The 22994-nt window shown below is 42.1% G+C and overlaps 2 protein-coding genes and 1 long non-coding RNA gene across 7 annotated transcripts; 1 reads left to right on the plus strand and 2 right to left on the minus strand.

The window, feature by feature from the left end:
* Positions 1-241: 241 nt before the first annotated feature.
* dnajc7 (DnaJ (Hsp40) homolog, subfamily C, member 7) lies at positions 242-6224 on the minus strand. Of its 4 annotated transcripts, none has more exons than XM_037476336.2 (14): positions 6114-6224; positions 4879-4967; positions 4620-4744; positions 4256-4369; positions 3915-3989; positions 3690-3808; positions 3423-3576; positions 3080-3244; positions 2576-2667; positions 2393-2466; positions 2143-2289; positions 1820-1972; positions 1662-1724; positions 242-1569 (listed from the first exon to the last, which is right to left on the minus strand). In XM_037476336.2, exons 1-14 carry the CDS (start codon positions 6185-6187, stop codon positions 1532-1534), a joined length of 1482 nt encoding a protein of 493 aa, XP_037332233.2. In that variant the 5' UTR covers positions 6188-6224; the 3' UTR covers positions 242-1531. The 4 variants fall into 4 exon arrangements, with proteins under 4 accessions (XP_037332233.2, XP_037332231.2, XP_062422010.1 ...); XM_037476334.2 differs by having other exon boundaries at positions 1662-1727; positions 6114-6223; XM_062566026.1 differs by lacking the exon at positions 6114-6224 and adding an exon at positions 5367-6093 and having other exon boundaries at positions 1662-1727.
* Positions 6172-9723, plus strand: nkiras2 (NFKB inhibitor interacting Ras-like 2). 2 transcript variants are annotated; one of them, XM_037476337.2, is made up of 4 exons: positions 6172-6294; positions 6734-6852; positions 7512-7753; positions 7998-9723. In XM_037476337.2, exons 2-4 carry the CDS (start codon positions 6759-6761, stop codon positions 8238-8240), a joined length of 579 nt encoding a protein of 192 aa, XP_037332234.1. In that variant the 5' UTR covers positions 6172-6294; positions 6734-6758; the 3' UTR covers positions 8241-9723. The 2 variants fall into 2 exon arrangements, with proteins under 2 accessions (XP_037332234.1, XP_037332235.1); XM_037476338.2 differs by lacking the exon at positions 6172-6294 and adding an exon at positions 6328-6393.
* A 2636-nt stretch (positions 9724-12359) lies between these two features.
* On the minus strand, positions 12360-15019 carry LOC134133001 (uncharacterized). The gene is made up of 3 exons (XR_009957149.1): positions 14809-15019; positions 13013-13899; positions 12360-12663 (listed from the first exon to the last, which is right to left on the minus strand). It is a non-coding gene; the product is annotated as an uncharacterized LOC134133001 (long non-coding RNA).
* Between the last annotated feature and the right edge of the window lie 7975 nt (positions 15020-22994).

Raw genomic sequence — 22994 nt, forward strand, 5'->3', positions numbered from 1 at the left:
TGCTCTCCACAAACGGGTTTCACACAGCACATAAAAGGTGGATATATTTGATTAAAACATTATCAAAAACGATTAAAAACGGACAGAACCATTTCTGTTTCGATTAAAATAAAGGTTTTTTTCTAAGTGTCTGTAGAGTATTCCACAGTGGAATAGAATATTGCAGCAGCGCACTGATATTAAGATAAATCCTTCTCATGCAATGCAACTACAAAAAAAGAGAAAACACACATAAACACAATTTAGGGGAAACCCAGAGGAGACCTATTTTATTGACACGGCTGGTACTTTTCAAGGAGAGAGAGGAGGGTTTCACCATAAGGGCGAAAGCAATAAGAGCAAAGATGGAGACGCTTTTCTTTTCTTCATGACGTCCACCAAGAGAACAAGGAACTCATCCGGAAGTGAAGCGAGCATTAGCATGTTTCCATCACCCTATAACTTGGACACCAGCGAACCCAGCTAATCTGTCCTTTTGCTTATCTGTTGACTCAAACTAGGACGCTTGCATTACAGTCAGAGAACCCACGAAGCATTATCCCTTTCTGCAGGGTTTCATGCAGAACAAGCTAAACAATTATCCTCCGAAATGTGTATCCAAAAGGATGCTAATCGTCACCGTCTCTCGCAAACTCTTAAATAACAGAAAGGCGTCGTCATCTTACACAGACGATTCTCTATCAGACAGCAAATTTACAATAAATACACATTGTAAAAATAAAAAAAAGAATAGAAAAAAACCCCCATTACAAATCAACACTTGAAATTCCAGTAAAATGTACAACGGAGAACTCTGAATGGTGACAATAAAAAAAACTTGATAAGGGAGGAGGCAGCTGTGCTGGCAACAATGCCAGCACAGCTGCCTCCACTGGCATCTTTCTAATGGGCTTCAGCTGTGATGAAAATGAAGGTCTCGGCTCCAGCTTCAAGTTGTGAAATAATACAATTTAAAAAAATGCTGAAGCGCTCCTGTTGGCTTATGGCAAGGAGGCAGTTTGCAGTGTGAACTCGTAGCAGCCAACTGTCTGTCGGTCACATTCTTCAAATGGGGTAGATGCCACTGGCAAAGAGCTATTCTTCCAACAAAACAAAAAAAAAGTTCTTAGCTTTCATGCAGAGAATTCTTCACCTCAGCAGCAAGTTAAGACGAGGTGCTCAATGCTCAGTTGCATCTCAGGAGTTTCCCCAGGATGTCCCTTCCTGCTCGGATTCCTCAAAGCTCCGATACAATAACTGCGCCATCTCTGCCATGGCAAAAGTCCAGATCATATTTTGGACCTCGGTTGCTGGACATTACTGACTTTAAAGTTTGTTTCATTCTATTTCAACTCAGTCTGTGCCGTCGCGGCGTCCTCGTTTAGGGCTTTAAAACAGTATTTGCATGTGGTCATTGGTTCATTCAGTCAATGGCATAGACAGGGTTCTGACTTGCATTCAGTCATTAAATATGGATGGTGGGTCGGGTTGGTGTGACATTGTTGAAAAGTCCTGATGTAGTAACGGTTTAGGTGGACCTCTAATCCTCCAGTTAACCAAACTGGAAGAAGAAATTCCCCGGACCAGATGCTGAAACAAAATGCAAACAAGTCAATAACTGGATTATTAAAAAGGTTTAAGCTAGTTTAAAAGTAAAAAAAGGGTGTACAGTTAAGAATCACCTTCGAAACTAAAACCTCCTGGGCCCCCAAAGAATGTCTTGAAAATGTTGTTGGCATCGAAATCTGCTGGAGACAAAATGCAAAGAAGAATCAAAATCAACACAGAGAACTTCTCAGCCAGATTCTCCACAGAAACCGAAGCCCGCCCAGGTGCTGACCTCCCATGTTCATGCCGTCCTCCTCTAGGTCCTGGCCGCTGTCATAGCGGGACTTCTTCTTTGGGTCTGAAAGCACGCTGAAGGCTTCGCCCACCTCCTTGAACTTCTTCTCCTCCTCCTTCTGCAGCTCGGGACTAGCTCCACTGTGACGATCTGACAGAAGGCAAACGGTGGTGGTGGTGGTGGGGGGGGGGGGGGGGGGGGGGATAAAGAGTTATCCCAGCACAGGGATGACCGTGAGAGAGATAGATCATTTGGTTGAATTTCACAATAAATAAGTAAAGACTGAATGTGGAGAGGAGCATTTCCCTCGAATGAAGCACCTGGGTGATGTAGAAGGGCCCGTTTGCGGTACGCTTTCTTGATCTCGTCTTCGGTGGCGTTCTTGTTCACCCCGAGCACTTTGTAGTAATCTTTCCGCTTGCTTTTCTTCAACTCAAGCTGGGCGTGTTTCAGAAGGTGCTTGTGTTCTAACAAAAATATATAATTTAAAAACGGACAAAGCATAATAAGGAGGATGAATCCGGGCTGACAGCGGTGTCAGCTCAGCCTCGATGAGAGTCGGATTCTCACCTTTGGTCCTTTCCGTCTGGTAAACCTTCTCGTAGTCTCGCACTGCCTCCTCGTGCTGCTCTGTGTCCGTGTAGCTGCAGCACAGTGTGAACAAGTGGGTTTTTGAACATGTTTGAAACTACGGGAACTAGAACCGAACGCACCGTCCCTTTCAACAATCAAGTTGGGAACCGAGGGACCCACCACTGTGCTCTCCTTAAGTAGGCCTTGATGTAGCTCTCATCCAGCTTAATGGCCTTCGTGCAGTCTTCAATGGCCTGCTCGAGTTTCTTCAGCTTTTGAAAAGACAAACAAATAACTGTCACCATGTGAGGCGGAGACGAAAGAGAGAAAACTAGTGGCCTTGTTCTCAACATGGCGACAAACCGAAAGGTATTGTACTGACACAGGGACAGAATGACACGTTTCCCTATGAATAACTGAATGAGTATGTGTATTATGCGTGGGGGACGGCTTGTATGCTTATGTCTGTTAGTCTAGCAATATCAAGATGTTTCTGTTCTAGTCTTCATCCAACAAGCTGATGTCACCTTTCCTTTTAATTGTATTCAGTCTGTAATTAATAGAAGTGTCCTCGCTTGCATTCTCACTGAGCAACACATTAGCCCTCAGTGGCTTTTAGCAGACAGCAGATTCCCTTTACAGTTGGGCATTTGAAAACAGCTGGTCAGATGTTGGAGTCCTCACCTTAGATCCCACAGTGGCCCTATTACAGTACAGTTTGGCGTTAGTCTTGATGTTGTTGGGGTCTATTGTTAGTGCTTCAGAGTACAGCTCATAGGCCGCCTCATAGTTTCCCTCCTTGAACGCCTTGTTCCCCTCCTCCTTCTTGGCTTTTAGTGCTTTGGCATCCTGGAAAAACACCACATGGAGGACAATTCACAAAAGCGACTCAGAGCTACCACAACAGCATTGTCCATCAGACGTAAAATGAGGGAAGGCTCCCATTGAGAATAAAAGTAACGTCATTGTTGTATCAATGGGGAGTCCCAAAGAAGCTTATTGGAAATTGGATTTCTAAATGACTCACTCTGCACGCGAGCCGAGCCTTGTCGTGGTCCGGAGCCATGCGCAAGGCCTGGACGAAGAACTGGACAGCCTTCTCAATGCAGTCCTCGTAATACAGACACAGACCACGCACGTACAGTGCATCTGCGTTGGTAGAATCTATCCGCAGGATATCACTGAAGCGAAACAAAACGAACAAACATCAATATTAAAAAGGAAAAAATGTCCTATCCCACTCTCACCCTTCCAACAATGTAAACGAAGTAAGCGAGTCCCCATGCCGTTGTACCTGGCTACAGACTGAGCCTCGGCGTAGCGCCCCAGCAGGGCTAAGCACTCGGCCTTCAGGATCTTGAACCTGTGACAGGCGGCGGCGGCCTCCAAGGCGCGGTCCATGCAGAAGACAACCTGGACACAACCACGGCGCGCCCTGAGGTCTGTGTTGCTTTACGTGTCTGTTGCAGACGACAGACCGCGCGGCTGTCAGAGTAAGGTACGATTCTGCGTGGCTTACCATCCGGAAGTCTCTCTTCTCAAAGCCAATCTCTGCCATTCTCTCGTATTCGAGGATTGAGTCCGCATTCTTTAGCTGAAAGGAATTGGTAGCGTTCAGTGACAATTTTAAAGACTCGTAGTCGATGAGCAGCTTTACAGCCAACAGTGACCTCTCTTCTCTGCACGCTTACTGCTTGTAAAACTAAGTCAACGGGAGCAGCAGTACTTAGGAATCGACAGTAACGCCCTGTTACTTTGTGAGGCAAAAAAGGTTGGGGACCCCTGCCCTAGTTAAACCGCTGCAGTATTAAACATTTCCAGAGTTGACGGTGAATAACCGTGAGACCGAGGCCGACTCACCTCCTGCTGGGCCTGGCTGTTGTCAGGATCCAGCTCCAGAACCCTCTGGAAACAGCGGCTTGCAGCCATAGCGTTGCCAAGGGACAGGTGACATTTGCCCTCTCGCAGATGGCCCTGTGGGGGAAAGACTTAAGAGTTCACTCGCTGAAGAGATAACCAAATGTATGTGTATAAAACTCCAATATGAAAAGCCTTTATTGATAAATCAAAAACAAGTTTTCCCCCATCTCGCGGCTTTGGCCACAGCGTTTTGAAAATATTAGAAATAATTTAGCAAAGCATTGGTGCTAGTAGGCTGAGGGGGAAAGCATGCACAGCCTTTGATGTGTTCTGATAAATTAAATCCATGTTTGCTTCCTTCTACCTTCGTGAAGTCGTTATCTAGGCGTACTGCTTGCTGGGAATCCTCTAAAGCCTCTCTGTACCGATACAACATCATTAGCGTGGCTGCCCGGTTTCCATAGTAACTCGCATTCTTCGGACACATGTCTGTATAACAAACAAGTTATTGACATCCTATCAAAGACAGACAGAATTCAGACATTTATTTGTTGTCTAAACAGGTAATCAACACAATCCGTTCAACTAACGAGGACCAACTTAAATTACTCAGTGTTAATTACCTATGGCCTTGGAGTAATAATTGAAGGCTTCTGCATAATCCTTGTTGATGTAAAAGGCATTGCCTTGCTCTTTGAAGCCCTCTGCTTCCCTGTGTTCAAGTAGGCAGACAGACAGAAAAACGTGGCAGGTGTCAGACAGGACTCTGGTGAACGCGGTTAATCAGATTGCGTTGTGTTGCATAAATGATTATTATTATTTTTGTTATTATTATTGTCAATCACACAATATATGTTTTTAGAATAAATCTTCATGCACAACACTAGTAAGTATTACAATTAAACAAATTCGAATTTCCTACAAAATCTAGGAGGCAAATTCGCACTCCGATCCAGGAAAAGCAAGACGTTTCCCATCATGCACTGGGTCAAGAGCAAATGCAGCAATCTAGATCTTTTGAGTGCGAGTCCATTGTTGAGCAAGTGTGCGTGAGGTCAGAGCAACTCGGCATCAAGTCAAACACAAATCTCAAAAAGGCCTTTGGTCAAACCTGTGTGATGGGTTCATCCCACGTTGGCGTGTATTGGCTGACACCTACAGGTGCATCAGATGAGGACTAATGAGTCCATAACATCCGGTTTGATAAACTAGGAAATGATCCCGGGAATGCTTTCAGAAAAGGAGTAAAGGTGAAATGCTGCCCTCTACTGGCGTGGAGAACTTGGCCTGATCTCGCACACTGCACCTTTAAACTGTTAAGCCTGTTACGTGCAAGCATCACCTTCATAGAGCATGTCCCGGAATGTGACGGGTCTCCCTGCTAAACATAGCGAGGCAGCAGTGCCTGCCACAAATCAAACAGGTTCCTATTTAGCTGAGCCAGGGACATATGACACCACGACGTGGGCCCCCGGCCGTTACTTTTTTTGGAAGTCTGTCAGGTTTTACACAGACAGTGAAAGGTGTCAACAACTAACTCACGTTAGTACTCTAGATAGTAACGTTATGTTATTGGGCGTAATAAAGTATTATTCGGTGTGTCACGGCCGGTTTGAAGACATTACAGCTCCGGAGTGCAAGCCGGGAATCCTGCGCGGAGAGCTAGCGAGGAGGAGAACAACTGCCAAGCGATCCGGGGCAGAATGTAGCTACACAGTGGTGTCGCGCTGGTTAGCCTTCATCGCGTGAAGTACGAAGAACATGAGCACACGAAGCACTTTAGATCGCACGTTGCACTGCGATGCATCGCCGCCGTTGTTCATCTGGCGATGACAACGTCGCCTTTTTTTTGTTTTACCTTTCTAATTCTTCGTCACTGAGCAGTTCCATGTCAGGGTCCATGTTCAGAGCGTCACAGTCCTCCGACGCCATTTTGCCGTCAATGGGGAGGGGGCGGGGCAATTTAAATGCAGTCGTGACGTATTTTGTAAACAGGAAGAAGACGGTTATTCTACGTAGGAATAGCTGTTGACTTGCAAGTAAGACTATTTCCCGTAGCATTTAGCGGTTACATATCTAGATTGCCGCTGGCAACTAACTAATATCAAAGTTAACTACATTTCGAAGACCAAACTCAGGTTAATTAGTTTAAAATAGTGTCAGCCTTTTTCTTTGCGTTATCGTTGCTCGGTCTCTCACCCAAAGCTAATGCTAAGCTATTTATTAATTTCATAGATTGGACTAATTTAAGCATAACCTGATAGCGCTACCGCTACTATATCAGTACTATATCGGCACGACTAACTTGACATTTTGTATATAGTCGCCATCTTTATTCTCCCTAAGTTATTAATTATTTATACCAAAATCAATTTTTGCAATGCTGCTACACAAAACACTATGCTAATGCTAATGTTATTACCTTGTAACACAACATGATGTATTGCAGTTTCTCTGTGTATCTTCTCCGACAAACAGATCCTCGTTAACTGACCTGAGAGTCATGGGGAAAAGTTGTAAGGTGGTTGTGTGCGGCCAGGCGGCCGTCGGTAAAACGGCCGTGTTGGAACAACTACTGTATGCGAATCATGTTGCAGGTAAGTTATACCTTCTGTAGCTTTTATGCAATAACATTTCTCCATTTATTCGTTCAGATAAGACCTTTGACCTATCATTGATGTATCACATGTTCTGTGTTTTTACGGTGTGCCCTCTATTTCTCATATAGATGTTTATGTTAAGTATTTCTTTAAATAATCTCTTTTGTCGACCGTTTCAATAGTCTGCCTGTACTTTGATTATCTCTTACTATGTTTACTGCGTGCACCAGAAGCCAAGACAGTTTGAATGCTTGGCAATGCATTTCTGATTTTGTTTGAAATGTTCCATTTGATTGACATAATCTATTGCTGATATACTGACCCACTATGGTTTGAAACACATGCCCATTATAATTCCTTGGAAATAGCAAGTTTGCAAGCATAATATAATATTATTTGTAAATTAAAGTACATAGTTAAACTGCTCATGAAACCAGAACCAGAGAGGCACTTGTGGAGGAAGCCAGAATTTACAATGAACACAAAGATTCTCCGACAGTCATGTTGACCAGATTTCTTCCATATGTTTTCCTCTACTGACACGTAAAAAAAGATTTGTTTCAAGTTCTAAATTGTGCTCACTCATAATGTGTTAATGACAAGCTATTTTACCATTACTATAGACTGTTTAATATATACTTCTCTTTGTTCGTTAGGTTCAGAGCCCATGGAAACCCTGGAGGATATCTACATCGGCTCCATAGAAACGGACCGTGGTACACGGGAGCAGGTTCGCTTCTATGACACCCGAGGACTCCGGGACGGGATGGAGTTCCCTCGACACTACTACACTTTTGCAGATGGCTTTGTTCTCGTCTACAGCATTGACAGTAAAGAGTCATTTAAGCGAATGGAAGCCCTCAAGAAGGACATTGACCGCCATAGAGACAAGAAAGAGGTGGGGACTGAACTCATGTATATGATTGGGAACGTTAAGTTGATGCTGCTTCAATAAAGCTGAGTTCATTTAAAGACGTCCAATCTGGAGTACTTACCAACTTACATATAACTGTTGTATTACATAAACCTTCTAAATGTGGCACATTAAATTTCCCGTTACCACGTTTGTTAATGCAGTAGCTGACAGGAAGTAAACCTCGATCAAAGCTGTTTCCGACTAACCGGATGATCCTGATCCACAGGTCACCATTGTTGTGCTGGGGAACAAGATGGACAAGCAGGATGAGAAGAGAGTGGACTCCAACATGGCACAGAATTGGGCAAAGAACGAGAAGGTGCGTCTGTGGGAGGTGTCGGTGGTGGACCGGCACTCTCTGATCGAACCCTTTGTCTACCTGGCCAGCAAAATGACCCAACCACAGAGCAAGTCTACTTTCCCTCTCAGTCGCAATAAGAATAAGGGCGGTGGTTCTACAGACAGCTGAAGGATCAAACACTGTTGTATTGTTCAAGAGGGAGGTAGGGACAACATGTGTATTAAAGGGAACTATTCTGATATTATTAAGGATGGGGGTAGTGAGAGTTGGTGAGGAGAATACGGCAAAGCGATGATGAGAAAAGGCAGAAGATTGGGTGGATATTTATATTCAGCGACTTCTTGTGTTGGTATAGCTTTCATATTTTATTTTTTGGTGAAATACATGCTACTTTAATTCTAGAGGATACTATACTTTCAGATCCAAGTAGTTAAAAGAGTAATGATTTGTCAATCCTATTTAGTTTTGATTATGGTCAAAATATTCTTTCACATTCTTTAAAATGGCAGCTGTTGACATGACAGCATTCATATTCCAAGCTACACAATGTAGTTCTCAAACATTCACCCTCAGTTTATGCATGAGACACACAGTACTCACTGTTTGGATGAATCAGGACCATGTACACATATACACTGGCTGTTATTTCATTTACATGTACACGGCATGTATACACAGATTAAATCAGAATTGGCAGCAATTACTCATATTAAGTTATTATTGCATAAAACAAATGCTGAATATAAATTTATACATTATTGATGATGTGCAGTAACTGTTGTGGCAACCCGGGGGGAGGGAGGTCAGATTCAGGTATAAAACAAGAGGTTCAGAGGCAGTAATTGCGAAACAAAAAGGGCCCTTTCAATAAGAAGGTCAAAACAACGGCTCTTTAGGCCGACTTCCAACAGAAATAGTTTGTGTCCCCCAGTCTTCTCCACCGGGTCACCGGCTCCTTCGTCCTGTTAGGGGCAGAGCAGAGGAGAGAGGTGAGTTATGGTTGTTACCTCTTCTCAGCTGCCGGGGCTCCTCGGTCTCCATTCCTTATCCTATATCCCCCTTATTACCTCCCCAAATCGTAGCTTGGAGCTCCGCCTCCGGTGCTTGGTTCCTCCCCCTGGTTTGCCACGCTGTGACAGTATATATGTTCCGCTATAGTGCTCCACTATATTTGTGCTTTAATGAGATTCACTGATGAATGTCGCCTAGTGAATGATTGACATTCCTTACCACATATTGCCTTCTGTACAGGATTTAGAAAAATAACAAGCAAGAGAAAAATGTTCAGATAAAAGGCTGTTTCTGCAGGGTCGGTGCTACTTTTTTCTGGTTGTGACACATATAAGAGGTATTGTAAAATGCTGCAGCATTATCACCGTGACTCTTCATGTAACCTGTTACAGTGCTGAAGTTGAAGCTGGTATATTTTTAACTAAGCTGTAAAAACTCCAAAGTATTCATTAGTCGATTGAAAAGGGGGGGGGGGGCATTTATGAAGTCTATTGATTTGTTTGTGCCTCCGGCTATCAACACTGTGTATCATACAGGCTACTTTTGTGAAAATCCAGGTTTTTATGTATTAATAGCGAGAAAATGTGTTCATTTGTTTGCACGTTTTGTAAACAAATTAAATATTTTTTGTGTGCTTAAACTTAATTTTTGGTGATGTTTCAATTATTGTTATTTATTTATTAGTTACTTATTACATACATGGTTTGGTTTTTGTATTATTATTAGGCACAAACGCAAATTGTGACCCGACAAGGGGATATTTGGTGAATTGTCTTTAGGACTTTCTAAATCATGAAGGTCAATAAAAAATTGGCATTTCATGTACCAAACTCCAATCACACACCATATTGGAGTATGTTTCATGGTCAGCGGATGTCTCTGATCTTCATCCAAACCATGTGGGTGTTCTAAACATTCACATTGTTTGCTGTTTTAAAGGATAAAATGTCTCTTGTTTTCCACTTGAAGGGAAATATCCACACGTACAGTGACGGTCAAAAGTTTGGACACACCTTTTCATTGAATTGAATGAGAAAATGTGTCCAGACTTTGACTGGTATACGTCTTCTGTTTACAAGAACAAAATGTATGGCCTGGGGGGTTACAGTAGAAAGGCCCAAGGCAGACATGGAAAGAAAATCAAAATAAATAAGTCAGAAACATGACATAGCAGTAGCAAGCACGCAGTAGCAAGTCCAGAACTAAGGTGGGCAAAACATTCCCAATTATGCTACGACACAGAGGTATCTGAAGTGTAAATCATTAATACAGATCAACATTTGTGCTAACATGCACATTCATAGAGAAAAACACAGATTGATACTAATTGATTCATTAAACCCCAAACAGGAGCAGGCAAAATTGTCGACTGCCAAATCAGCATACCTGATGACGTGATGCCAACAAAACGTGGAGTGTACAAAAGTAAAAAACATTATTCGGGGGGAAAAGCTCACATTCTGTGTCGGCAATTCACTGATAGAAAATAAACTGATGCCCAAAGCTCCTACGCAGTCGTATTTAACTGAACTGTCTTTGTGTTCAGGTGTCATCATGATCTGTGCTCACCAACATTTTCAATGCACAACCTCACAGAAATCGGTTGGGAATGGTTGTGACCGGATCATAATGAATTTGTCGTTCTAATTCCCACCAATAAAGGACACATCGTTGCATCGCCAGTGAAAACAACGTGAGTCCGACAAGGTCAGAGATTATTAGGCAAAGAAGACGATCTGCGTGTCCCACGCGGCCATGTTGACTGGAGAGGTTAATGCAAGATAATGAGAAAACCTCAAGTGGAACATTTATGAAATGATATTACACTGACATTAGTTCCCCCAGAGGGTGCTATCGTGTACCATCTCATTTCGATCATGTTCCTTTTAATGACTATAGAGCCAGTGCGCTGATGTTACTTTACTGGAAATTGGTTCAGTTATTGTATCACACATTTAGACCGTCACAGAACACCTGGCAGCACAGAAAATACCAAAAAAACAGAAGATCCTCAAAACAAAATGTGAAATACACACTGAGCGCGTGTGAGCGAGTTATTTAAGAACCTTCAAACCACAAGAGAGAAATTCACACATGCTTGTCGCAGTCACAAGGGCGACAAGGCGACACCCTTGGGTCGCTACCAGTAATAACCTTTTACTGTTGCATGACATGTTTTCTCATGACTGCAGCTGAGCATCCGGCTCTCCCAGGGGACGCAGGAGAACTAGACAACCTTTTAAGCCCCCCCCCTCTTGTTTTGTTATTTTGTAAAGAGAATATGTGCTCTATTCTCCCTGGAAGCTGCTTCATTGACCCTCGTTTCACAATCCCCATCACGAGGCGTCAGTTCAACCAAACAATTCCACACTGCAGTGAACACATCCGCTGTGCCCCACGTTCTCTGGGCTATCAGCGTGAGCTGGAAAGACCAACTGCCCTTAAGCTATCCGTTAGGGGAAATGTTAGCCGTCATGCTGGCTACCCACGCACCACAGAGACGGACCATAGATCTTGAAAGCATGGGCTCAATTGGTCTGGCAAAAGCACAAGGCACACAGAATCGTGCACAAATTGGATCTCGCTTTGGTTGTGGTTATTGCATTCAGAGTACGTTGAAAGATCTCCATCAACGAGGACATGGGGACACATTGTCGCCCTCCAAACAATTTAAGATCAATGAGGGAGTAAGTTGTGGATGCCAAAAAATCAAATCTTCCCGAACTGAAAAAAAGTCAAACGAAGATGAGAAAAGGCTCTCTTTCAGTACTGTTAGTGTGTTTATCTTTGCAATATGTGAGCAATATCCTAAATCTGATCTATATATTAAACTCCAATTCCATCTGGGAAATTGCGCCCCAGGAAATAAGAGGCTTTAGGATCTTGAGTTACTATTTTGAGTATTTTTAAGGCACACAGATTTTATCCATATAGGGGAGATGTGGTTTTGTTTGTATTATCATAAACATTTTTTTAGCATCTTATAGATATAACAAACTAATTATCCGATGACTGTATGACAACAAGCCCAGAGTTAATCTGTATAGGCCTTTCGAGGAAGAGGTAGAACAGTAATGCACAGCTGTAGCTTCCTGACCATCAACAACCTGTGCGACTGGGTGGACATATTATCTGGTCCAAAGGCACCAGTGCAGACATTAAGGCTCTACTCAATAAAAACCTCATTTGAGCTCCTTCACCACAGCTTCCTGAAACATAACTGTCACGGTTACCTCAGACAGGACCCAGACGCAGACCAGATCAGTTGGGGTGAAACAAAAAGGTTTATTTTGTTAGGTCAGATAACAAAAACCACAAAACGTAAAAACGCCAGTAGTCCACGACTTTCTGGTTCCAGGAGTGGGCCCTTCACAGAATCCTAGACCCACGAGAGGTGTGTCAGGGGGCCCGAAATGTGGTGAGGCGAAGTCCAGCAGGTTGACCGACGGTCGTAGAAGGGACGATCTCTTGGCGGTGGGTTTCAGGTCAACGGCACGGACCAGAGATGGCGGTCCAGGAAGACTGCAGACTGCTTGATGACTGAAGGATGGAGGTGTCGGGTGAAGGCTCAGGCCAGGAGCTGGAACAAGAAGAAGGGTTGAGAAGGTTTCAGAAGCTGACTTCCAGGATGACAGGTGCAGGCCAGGGATGGAGGTGGCTTTGGAGGGCTGACCGCTAGAGGATTTTAGTTGCTAAAAGAGGCTGTATGTAGAGGACTAAACTGCAGCTGCCCACCACACACTCGAGGTGGAGGGGGCACCTGCAGTCTACTGCCAGAGACTATGGGTAGAGGTTTGGCCTATAGGTGTCTGCCAGTGAAATGCAGGCAGAGGAGGCTCCTGCGGTTCACTGCCAGAACCTAGAGGTGGACCTTAGGACTGAAGCCTTCTGCAAGTAAAATACAGGTGGAGGAGGCACCTGCAGCTTACCGGAAGAGGTGGATTGTAGATGTTAAGCCGAGTGGAGGTGAGTTTCAGGTCAACGGCACGGACCAGAGATGGCGGTTCAGGAAGCCTGCAGACTGCTTGAAGACTAAAGGATGGAGGTGTCAGGCCTGGATCGGGATCAAGCTGGAGGTTGAGCAGGTTTCTGGAGCTGTCTTCCAGGATTGAAGGTGTGTTAATACTGAAATACTATCAAATAAAAACATACAACTAAATACAACTTAATACAAAAAATACAGCATGATGAAACTTTATTAATCTAAATTAATAAGATGTAAATCATTTTACTCCAGGTAAGTAATTTTAAACTCAGATAAATTCTTTTCAAATGAATAAACATTCTTATTTGGATTATGGTTCCTAATCTTCCCTGGAGCATCAGTGCGTCTATTGCACCACCAGCTGTCAAACTGGTCTCTCCACTCTAGATAACCCCTCATATCTACCACCCAATCTGGCTCAGGCTGGTCCCATAACGGCCGATACTCACCAGGACTTACCTGTGATGGTTCCCCGGGTCCCTGAGGAGGCTCAGGGGGACTTACCTGTGATGGTTCCCACCCTACTCTAGCACAGCTCCTTTTCAATAATGGCTCATGCACACTTACCCTTAAAGACTTACCTGGTCCCTGAGGTGGTTCTGGGGGACTTACCTTTAAAGACTTACCTGGTCCCTGAGGTGGTTCTGGGGGACTTACCTTTAAAGACTTACCTGGTCCCCGAGGTGGTTCTGGGGGACTTACCTTTAAAGACTTACCTGAAGATCCAGAGGAGCAGTCAGGCAGTCCTCTGAGCCTGAGGATGGTCCGCAGGATCCCGGGCCGGTTAGGGTCCGGGATCTGGACGCTGGTGTAGCTGCACCGTTGGGCCATCTGAGGATAAATAAACAGCAACACAACACAACCCTCAGATCACCGATGCACATCGTGGTAATTTCTCACATCACATATTGCATTAAAAGTGGATTCAAAGTAGATGTCATGCAATAAATAAAACACTAACAAAAGAAAACGCAGGATAATAAAACTGTTTGCATTTGGTTCAGTGTTGTTACTGAAGGAGGTCTTAGACATGCTGCTGGTATCAAACCCATGGACACACAGTCACCGAAGGACACATCACCACGCGGGTGCGTCAGTGATCCAACACGACCACAGGAACTTCTTTAATTTATCACCTCTTTATTCTATGAGTTGTACATCGCAGCGCGAGGAGGAGGTGCAGCACGCGCACATGCAGTCCTATAAGGTTACTTAACAAATCGCTCTTGTCACTCTTATGAAATGCATCAACCACGAGCAGAGTGCATTTCGATGTTAAATATCACAGAAATAGTGTATGGAGCATGTAATAATACATTCATAAGTAAGTTTCAACCACCGCGACGTATGTTGACTACACCTGCACGGCGTGACGTCACACGTCAACCGTCTCTATGGACCCAGTGGTTTCCAAATAAAAACATTTTTTCAGCGTTCCATAACGTTCTCAGCGCCATCTTTTTTCACAAATTCCAATGTTCATCTTCGACGATTTGTTACCCTCAAACCAAAATAACAGTGTTTTAAAACATCTACACTAATTGTTGACACATCCCAGAGATGTCCCGCGAGATGTAACACATCCCGCCCCTCCAATAATCATTTTACACGGAGAAATCCTCGACTGAGTGTCTTTGTCCATCAAATCTTATTTCTTTCACCTTTAAACTCAATGTGTCTTACTCATTTGTAACCTGGGGACCCTTCTAAGGATGTAAGGGGATCAAAACGTTGTCTTACTTGAACACAGCCAACTTCCTTCAGCAGGTGGTCGTCCTCGATGCTCCGCCGCTCCTGAGGGCCTGTTTCAGCCTCGTCTGTGCTCCACAAACGATGTTATGTAGTCGTTCACTTCTCCAACAATATTCGTATCCAGTAGATTCCGTCCAGCAGTCAAAAACTCAAATATTTCGTTCTCCGCAGTTTGATTTCACAAGAGGTTTAATGTTCGTGTTCAAGTCAAAGTGCAAAAGGAACGTTCAGAAAGTCCGCTGGCCTTAAATACCCTCGGTCGGGTCATCGTTCGGTTGCCATGGCACTTTAGGGCGTGCGTGCGTGCGTGCGTGTTTGTACGTGCTCTCGTTTTTATTAAATATATATCGATTTTTATTTATTCCGGTATTATCCACGTTCTTTTGTTCTGGCCAACATTTGAGTTGTTTATCATGCTATGTTGTGAACACAGCTTAAATAGTTGTTCTTAACACTGCAGCAGACCATAAATATCATTAAATAAAGTGCATTAAGGACCAAGTGGGAAAATGTTCAATGATATATACATGCAGGGCCGGTCCTTCCTATAGGCGACCAAGGCGACCGCATAGGGCGCCAAATTCGCGGGTGGCGCCCTCCAGCATAACACATCATTCTCCCAACAACTTCGATTAACGAAATAAAACCCAGGTGAAATGAAACCATGATTAAAACAAATAAACATGGCGCCCCCGACATATGTTTAAATGTTACGGTATATGTGTTTGGGGCGCGACGGTCACGCGCAGCGGAGCTTATGGTTGCGTGCGTTGCAAGGCAATGGTCACACTCGGATCAAGCTAACGTAACATCAGTCCAGCAGCAGAAAAGCAGCAGAAGGAGAAGAAAGCCCCGTAAAGAGGTAACGTTATGTATTTCCATCTCAGACAAGTCATTTCATGTCTCACATTGGATGCTTTAGATTAACACTGTGGTCGTTTATACAGCTAGTGTTGGCCTTGTTAGCCAAACTGCTTTAAGACTTAAGGAGCCTTCCAGCTAGCATAGTGATGGTGACACATTCTAATCACTAATCAAAATACACCTCTTCAGGGCTCCACATTGAGACTTGTCCGGGACACCCATTACCTCCATCATGCCGATGTTACTTTACCGATTTGAAACGAATGCATTTCCCCAAGTGACGTTAGCTAACTTTAGCTAGCGTTTCTCATAAGTGACGTTAGCTAACCAGCGTCGGCAGCTTCTAGCAAGCGAGCTATTATTAGCACAATATATAACGGTTTAATTTAACGCTAGGTACTAATATCAGAAATTGTCTAAATGTTTAAAACAATTTTTACAAAAACCTTAATTGTTACCTATATTATTTGCACAATATTACAACTCATCTTAGTTGTCAAAGGGAAAAGTGCCTAAATAAATGAAAATGATTAAGCTGTACCTGGACTTTAGTTCATAGACAAGTGAAATGCTGATGTATCGTTACCTTAACGTTACTTGTCCAAATGTCGAAGGCCTCAAATAATTAATGTCGAGCCATTCTCTTCAGATTAGGTTTTTTTGTACGATAGTAAAACCAGTACAGATATACAAAAAAACATGCATAATACATGCAATTAAAAACTTATTGTTAGTTTTATTTTATTGTTTATATGTTTGTGCTATATCTGTACTGGTTTTACTTTAAAGTGTCTTTGAGTACCATGTAAAGCGCTATTTAAATAAAATCTATTCATATTATTACTAAAGGATTTTGCTGGCAATTGTTTTTTTTAGCATCTCACAATATGTTGTCTGGATTGTATTTATGGTAATGTAAATAGTAGATACATGTGAATAAATGTGTGGTGTTATGGAATGATTATATTATTTTATATTTTCATATGTCCAGATGCACTCCAGAAACTTTGGCAGAGACCCTCACCTCCTAAAGAAAGCTCAGCTGATCCCCCAGGTTCACCTCACTCTGAACCTTGTAAGTTATTATTTATTATAGTTGTTGGTGGTAGTAATAGTTTTAGTAGAAGAAGTAGCAGTATATAAATACATATTAATAAAGCTATAATCATCTGTAATAGTTCAATTCACTCAAAATATGACCTCACACTTCCATTCATTGTAAACGACTTTTAACCCCATTCCATTTTAAAGAACTTTACTGATATTCTTATTCTCTGTGCTTAAATACAGCTGCAGGTGAAGAGACATGTAGGATCACACCTAGCACAGCAGCCAGTGAAACACAGAGCATGCAGCAGGTAAATCTACCCTATTCAAATGTTTCAACTCTATTAAACACTACTGATCTTGTTAACAGAAGAAAAAAAATATTTAGATGCATTTACTGCCTGTCGTATATGACCCACAAGATCAGTAATAAATGTCAACATATGACCAAGAGAAACAATCAGTCATTGTATTGCCTATTGCCATAATGTGTCTGTATTAATAGATGAACATCAATTGTATGTATTTGCCTCCAGACACAACCCATCCTGATTCTGCACTACAGCCTGCAGACACTTTCTCCCCCACAACAAGTTCTGATGTCCATGAGTCCGTCAGGGGAGAACCGATTGATCCTGCTGACTGGCCAACCCTGTCTGGCATAGTGGGACCTGAGTTAGTCAGTAGAGGACCATATCGTACCAATCCAGATTTCACTTTTACTACTTTTTTTTAGCCTATTTTAACTATTTATTTGTATTTTAGTGTAGTTTATAGTCATTGTTTATTGCACTTTTGCACTTATAGCACACGTGTCATCATTCTGATATATATTATTTTGTTTTGGGTTAACCACATATCATTCCTCACCCAGTTACAAAACGCTGTGTTAGAAATGTCACATAATATAGAAATGCAGGTTTTCCTGGAGCTTTGAGTCATGTTGGACACTGTCCTCCCTGTCTGGTCATCCAGTGTCCACTGATTCCCATCCTGGTGTTTTACAGTTTTCCTCCATCATTTATAGAGACAGTGAAGTGAAACAGCATTTGAAATGATAATGAGGAGGAGGGACTTGGGGGACTTACCTTTAAAGACTTACCTGAAGATCCAGAGGAGCAGTCAGGCAGTCCTCTGAGCCTGAGGATGGTCCGCAGGATCCCGGGCCGATTAGGGTCCCGGATCTGGACGCTGGTGTAGCTGCACCGTCGGGCCATCTGAGGATAAACAGCAACACAACACAACCCTCAGATCACCGATGCACATCGTGGTAATTTCTCACATCACATATTGCATTAAAAGTGGATTGTAGATGTGTAAAGTAGATGTCATGCAATAAATATAACACTAACAAAAGAAAGCGCAGGATAGAAAATCTGTTTGCATTTGGTTCAGTGTTGTTACTGAAGGAGGTCTTAGAAATGCTGCTGGTATCAAACCCATGGACACACAGTCACCAATGATAGTCATATTATTAAATTGACCCCTGACCTGGTCTGATATTGCAACACCATTTTCTTTTCATAATTCATGAGAATATTAAGGGTTTGGTGGTGTAAATATGAAAGATAGAGTCTATCAGTTGTTTATTCTAAATATGAATATGTGCATGTATTTACATGTGTGTACATTATGAATCAGTCAGGAAGCTTTATTACATTTGAAGTCTTGCTTATTGACTAAAGGTCGGTAACATGTCGGAACGCTGTGGATAACAAATATTCTGTTGTGCTTGTTGTACTCTCTGCTGCTCATCATGCTCATTAAAGTGAAAGTTTCTTTTCTTTTCTGACGAGCCTCCCAATAAATGACAAACATCAAAAGTATGAAGGAAACGTGTGAATTGTGAACCCATTGAAATACGTAATAAACATATTGTCATGGCTGCACTACTTATTAATCATAGTGTCACGTAGAAGTTATACGAATATATCAACAATATCTTTAGCATTTCCCAGTTTAAGCTAGTATCAAGCTAAGAAAGCAGCTTTAGTTTAGATACAGCTGTTTAACACTCACAAGTCAATCCCAGTACTTTAAGTTGCGCTAATCATTGGAAATATGATACAAATACTAGAAAATGCATTTCCTGCTGAAAATGCATTGGAATGCATAAAGCTGAAAGGAATTTCAGAATAAAATACAGAAATGAAAAAACTAATTATTTGTAAACATTTCTGAAACAATAGAAATAGGAAAAGCTGAAATGAATTTAAAAATTGCTGAAAATACAGAAATGAGAAAAGCTGAAATTAACTTAAAAGAATTGCAAGAAATGGGAGAAGCTGATATGAAAAGAAATACAGAAATAGTAAAAGTTGTGAATTAAAATTTGTATTTTTGTAGTAATTTAAGGTTTAGTACTAGTTGTAGTTGTAATTGTGATTGTAGTACAATAAGTACAATAAGTAAGTACTAGTTGTATTAGTATTTGAAAGAGCAGTTTGTATTTTAACAAAAAAGCTTCATTCTGTGCTTTATGGTTGAGGTACAGATAATCATTGAGGCTTTTATTTTGAAATAATGGAATTGGGTGAGGGAGGGGTTTGGGAGAGAGAATGTTTGTCATTCAAACTAAATGGACTTAGTAAAATGGATGCGTACAGCGCTTTTCTAGTCTTCTGACTACTCAAAGTGCTTTAACACTACATGACGTCATTCACCCATTCACACACTAATGACAGGACCTACCATACACAGTGGCACCTGCCCATCAGTAACTAACATTCACACACTGTAGTCGCAGCTAGAGGAGCAATGCTGGGGTTAAGTGTTTCCCAAGGACACATCACCATGTGGGTTAGCTGGACCTGGGATCAAACCACCAACCCTCTAATTGGAAGATGACCACGCTCCTCACTCACCCACAGTCGGTCTAAGCTAAGAAAACTAAGAAGTTATTAATTGATGGGCCTCATCAAATATTACAGTAAGAATTTCCTCCATGGGGGGTTGAAATACTTGTAGACCTATTAGACGTTATAGTGATATTTAGTAGTAGTAAAAGTCACTTTAGTATTAATACCAGTTGAAATACAAGTACTACTACAAGTACTAGAAATATTATTAGTGGTTGTAGTACTATTTGGCAGAGGTGTGGACTCGAGTCATGTGACTTGGACTCAAGTCAGACTCGAGTCATGAATTTGATGACATCAGACTCGACTCGACAAAATGTACAAAGACTTGCAACTCGACTTGGACTCTAACATCGATGACTCGTGACTTGACTTGGACTCGAGCCTTTTGACTCGAGAAGACTTGCTACTTCCCATAAAAACTGGGGGATAACATTTTCACACGGCCGCGCTGCTCTGTTTACGTGTGCCACCTGTATGCAGAGAGCGTGCGCTGCCTGCACGACATCCAATCACTGCAGTCCATTTTACCGTATCAACGAGACAGCTCGTTCATGGTTACAAAAATCAGGATTTTTGAACCCGGATTCAGACTCCGATGGAAATCCTCGCCAACATTATGTCAACGTCCGTTTTAAAGTACTATAACACAGTCACAGTCGATCCACCATTACCCTTCCCTTCGTAGTCTAGGTCTGTGAGGCAGCGCACCGTCACCCAGGGTTCCCCGTCCCCACTTTGCTTTAAAGCATATGACTTCGGTTTCTTGAGGGAAGGGCTTTTGAAGCAGTGAAAATATTCTTAATATTGCATAAACGGAAATGCATTATCGTATACCTTAGTGTACAATATGAATGCAATATTCTGTTGAAATAGAATTTTTTGTGACAATTACATTTTCTGTTTCTTACTGTATTTGGTTAATGTCATTGTATAAAGAGGTTTAAACAAATACAAATCTTACAGACATACATGATTTGTATACATTTTATTTCTGTAATAAGAGGACTTGAAATCACTCGAAACTAAAATGGTAAGACTTTGGACTCGACTTGAGACTTGTTGGCTTTGACTTTTGACTCGACTTGGGACTTGCCTCATCTTTGACTCGACTTGGGACTTGCCTCATCTTTGACTCGACTTGACTCGGGACTCGAGGGCAACGACTTGAGACTTACTTGTGACTTGCATAACAATGACTTTGTCCCACCTCTGCTATTTGGAGTGGAGAGAAGGAGGTCATGTCAGGCTGCACTAATCAGCTAATATGGATCAGCTGTTAGTCACAGACAGAGCCTGTGAGTAACCGTGACAACGGAGCAGCTGCGGTCACTAACAAGATCACAGGGGCAGAGACAGACAGTGAGTTACTCAGAATCCACACCTAAAACAAATGCCCCTTGAAGCAAAACTAGCTGTGATTGTAAGAGATACAAGACTCTACCGAACGCATGAGTGTAGTTTTCATGTCTCTATGTGTTTTAAAACTGCTCAACTAGCAGTTTACGAAACATGTACCTTCTGGTTTTTTTTTTAGAAATATGTCAGAAAATTTGTATTGGAGCCTGTGGTATGGAAGTAAATCTGTGGCATCGGGTTTTGAAAGAAAAAGGTGATTGAATTTCTACCACTGAATATTTACGCATTGAAATTATGTGTCTGAATGTTTTTCAACGTTAAAATACCGCAAATAATTCAACTGCAAATAATTCAACGTTAAAAAATTCAACCGCAAAAAATTCAACCACAACATCCAGGATATTTCAAGGAATTATTATTGTGAAAAACACATTTTTGGCAATTTCTCCTAAACACTGAGTTTGATTGTCACAAAATGTTTGGTGGATCATTATTGGTTCAATGTGCTGTTGATATATCAGAAAAGTGCTGATAACTCATTGTTTTCATGAGATATGGGCTAATTAGACTGTGCGTAGCTAGCAATTTAAAAAAAATACAGCTTTTGAAAGATTTCAATGGAAGTTGGGTCATGTATGGTATTTTGAGAGGCTTTTATTTTGAGATGGTTCATCAGTATGTCCTGTTTATCACCAAGTCACACCCTGGGGATGTGTACTATAAAGCTGAAGTGGAATGACTGTTTAACTATTTTTAGTTACCTTTTATTTATTTCCTGAAATTGACCAAAAGTAGTCTTGTGAAAGATTTTGAAGAAAATTGGCTCATATATGGCATTTTGAGAGGCTTTCATTTTGGAATGGTACAACAGAATGTCACCTGGGGGTGTGTACTATAAAGCTGAAGTGGAATTACTGTGTAACTATTTTTAGTTACCTTTTATTAATATCCTTTTATGATATCATATCATAAGGAAACATTCAGCTCATGTATGGTATTCTGAGATGCTTTAATTTTAACGGTACATCAGAAGCTCCTGGTTATATGTTGACATAAAATGCCTAAGACCATGATAATGTCAAAGATTACGTTTGCAAAGCGGCATTCCTGGCGTTGCTCCACACGGTTAACGACCACTGACTTGCAAACGCTTCGTCCGACGGCCGCAGGGTCCCTCGGCTGCACTTGTAACTGTGCGGCCAGTGCCCCGACGTGCAAGGAGTAGCGAGGACCCGTCCGACGCTGCTCACAGCTTTAATTATTTCTGTATTTTTTTCATATCAGCTTCTCCCATTTCTGATTTTTTGCAATTCTTTCAAGTTAATTTCAGCTTTTCTCATTTCTGTCTTTTCAACAATTTTTATATTTATATCAGCTTCTCCTATTTCTATTCTTTCAGCAATGTTTAGAATTAATTTCAGATTTTTTATTTCTGTACTTTTATCAACTTTCTGAAATTAATTTCAGCTTTGCATTCCAACGCATTTTCAGCAGGAAATGCATTTTCTAGTTAGTCATCACAAGTGACTGCATATGTGGGGTGTTCTCTCTTCGCCAGTTTCTAAACACACACACACACACACACACACACACACACACACACAGAGACACACACCCACAAGCATTGTTTAAATGGCGGGCCCTTGAGTTGGGTGGAGATGGCTGATAGGGTAATTGATCAATACAGTGCATACACACCAGTGTCACAGCTTAGCAATGTCATCTTCTCCTTCTGCCATGATACAGGCTTTGGCAGGTGCCGGGGATCTGATGACTCCTTTGATTGGACCACAGGAGGGCTTGGACTTGTATACTGTGCTTATCTACTGTTGACACAAAGGACGGGCTGGCGTGGTGGCCTGAGGCGTAGAGTACAACGTCAACAAATAACCCAAGGTCTGTCCTTCAAATGGACAGGAAAACTGGATAATTAACTGAGCAAAATGCATAAAATAACTGTTAATCGCGATAAGGACGCTGGGCTCCATTGTGTTAAAGTCGCCCCGAGGGATGAGCAGCGACGGCCAACACTGTGTCATGTCGGCG

The sequence above is a fragment of the Pungitius pungitius genome, chromosome 12 (assembly GCF_949316345.1).
Source record: "Pungitius pungitius chromosome 12, fPunPun2.1, whole genome shotgun sequence".
Lineage (NCBI taxonomy): Eukaryota > Metazoa > Chordata > Actinopteri > Perciformes > Gasterosteidae > Pungitius > Pungitius pungitius.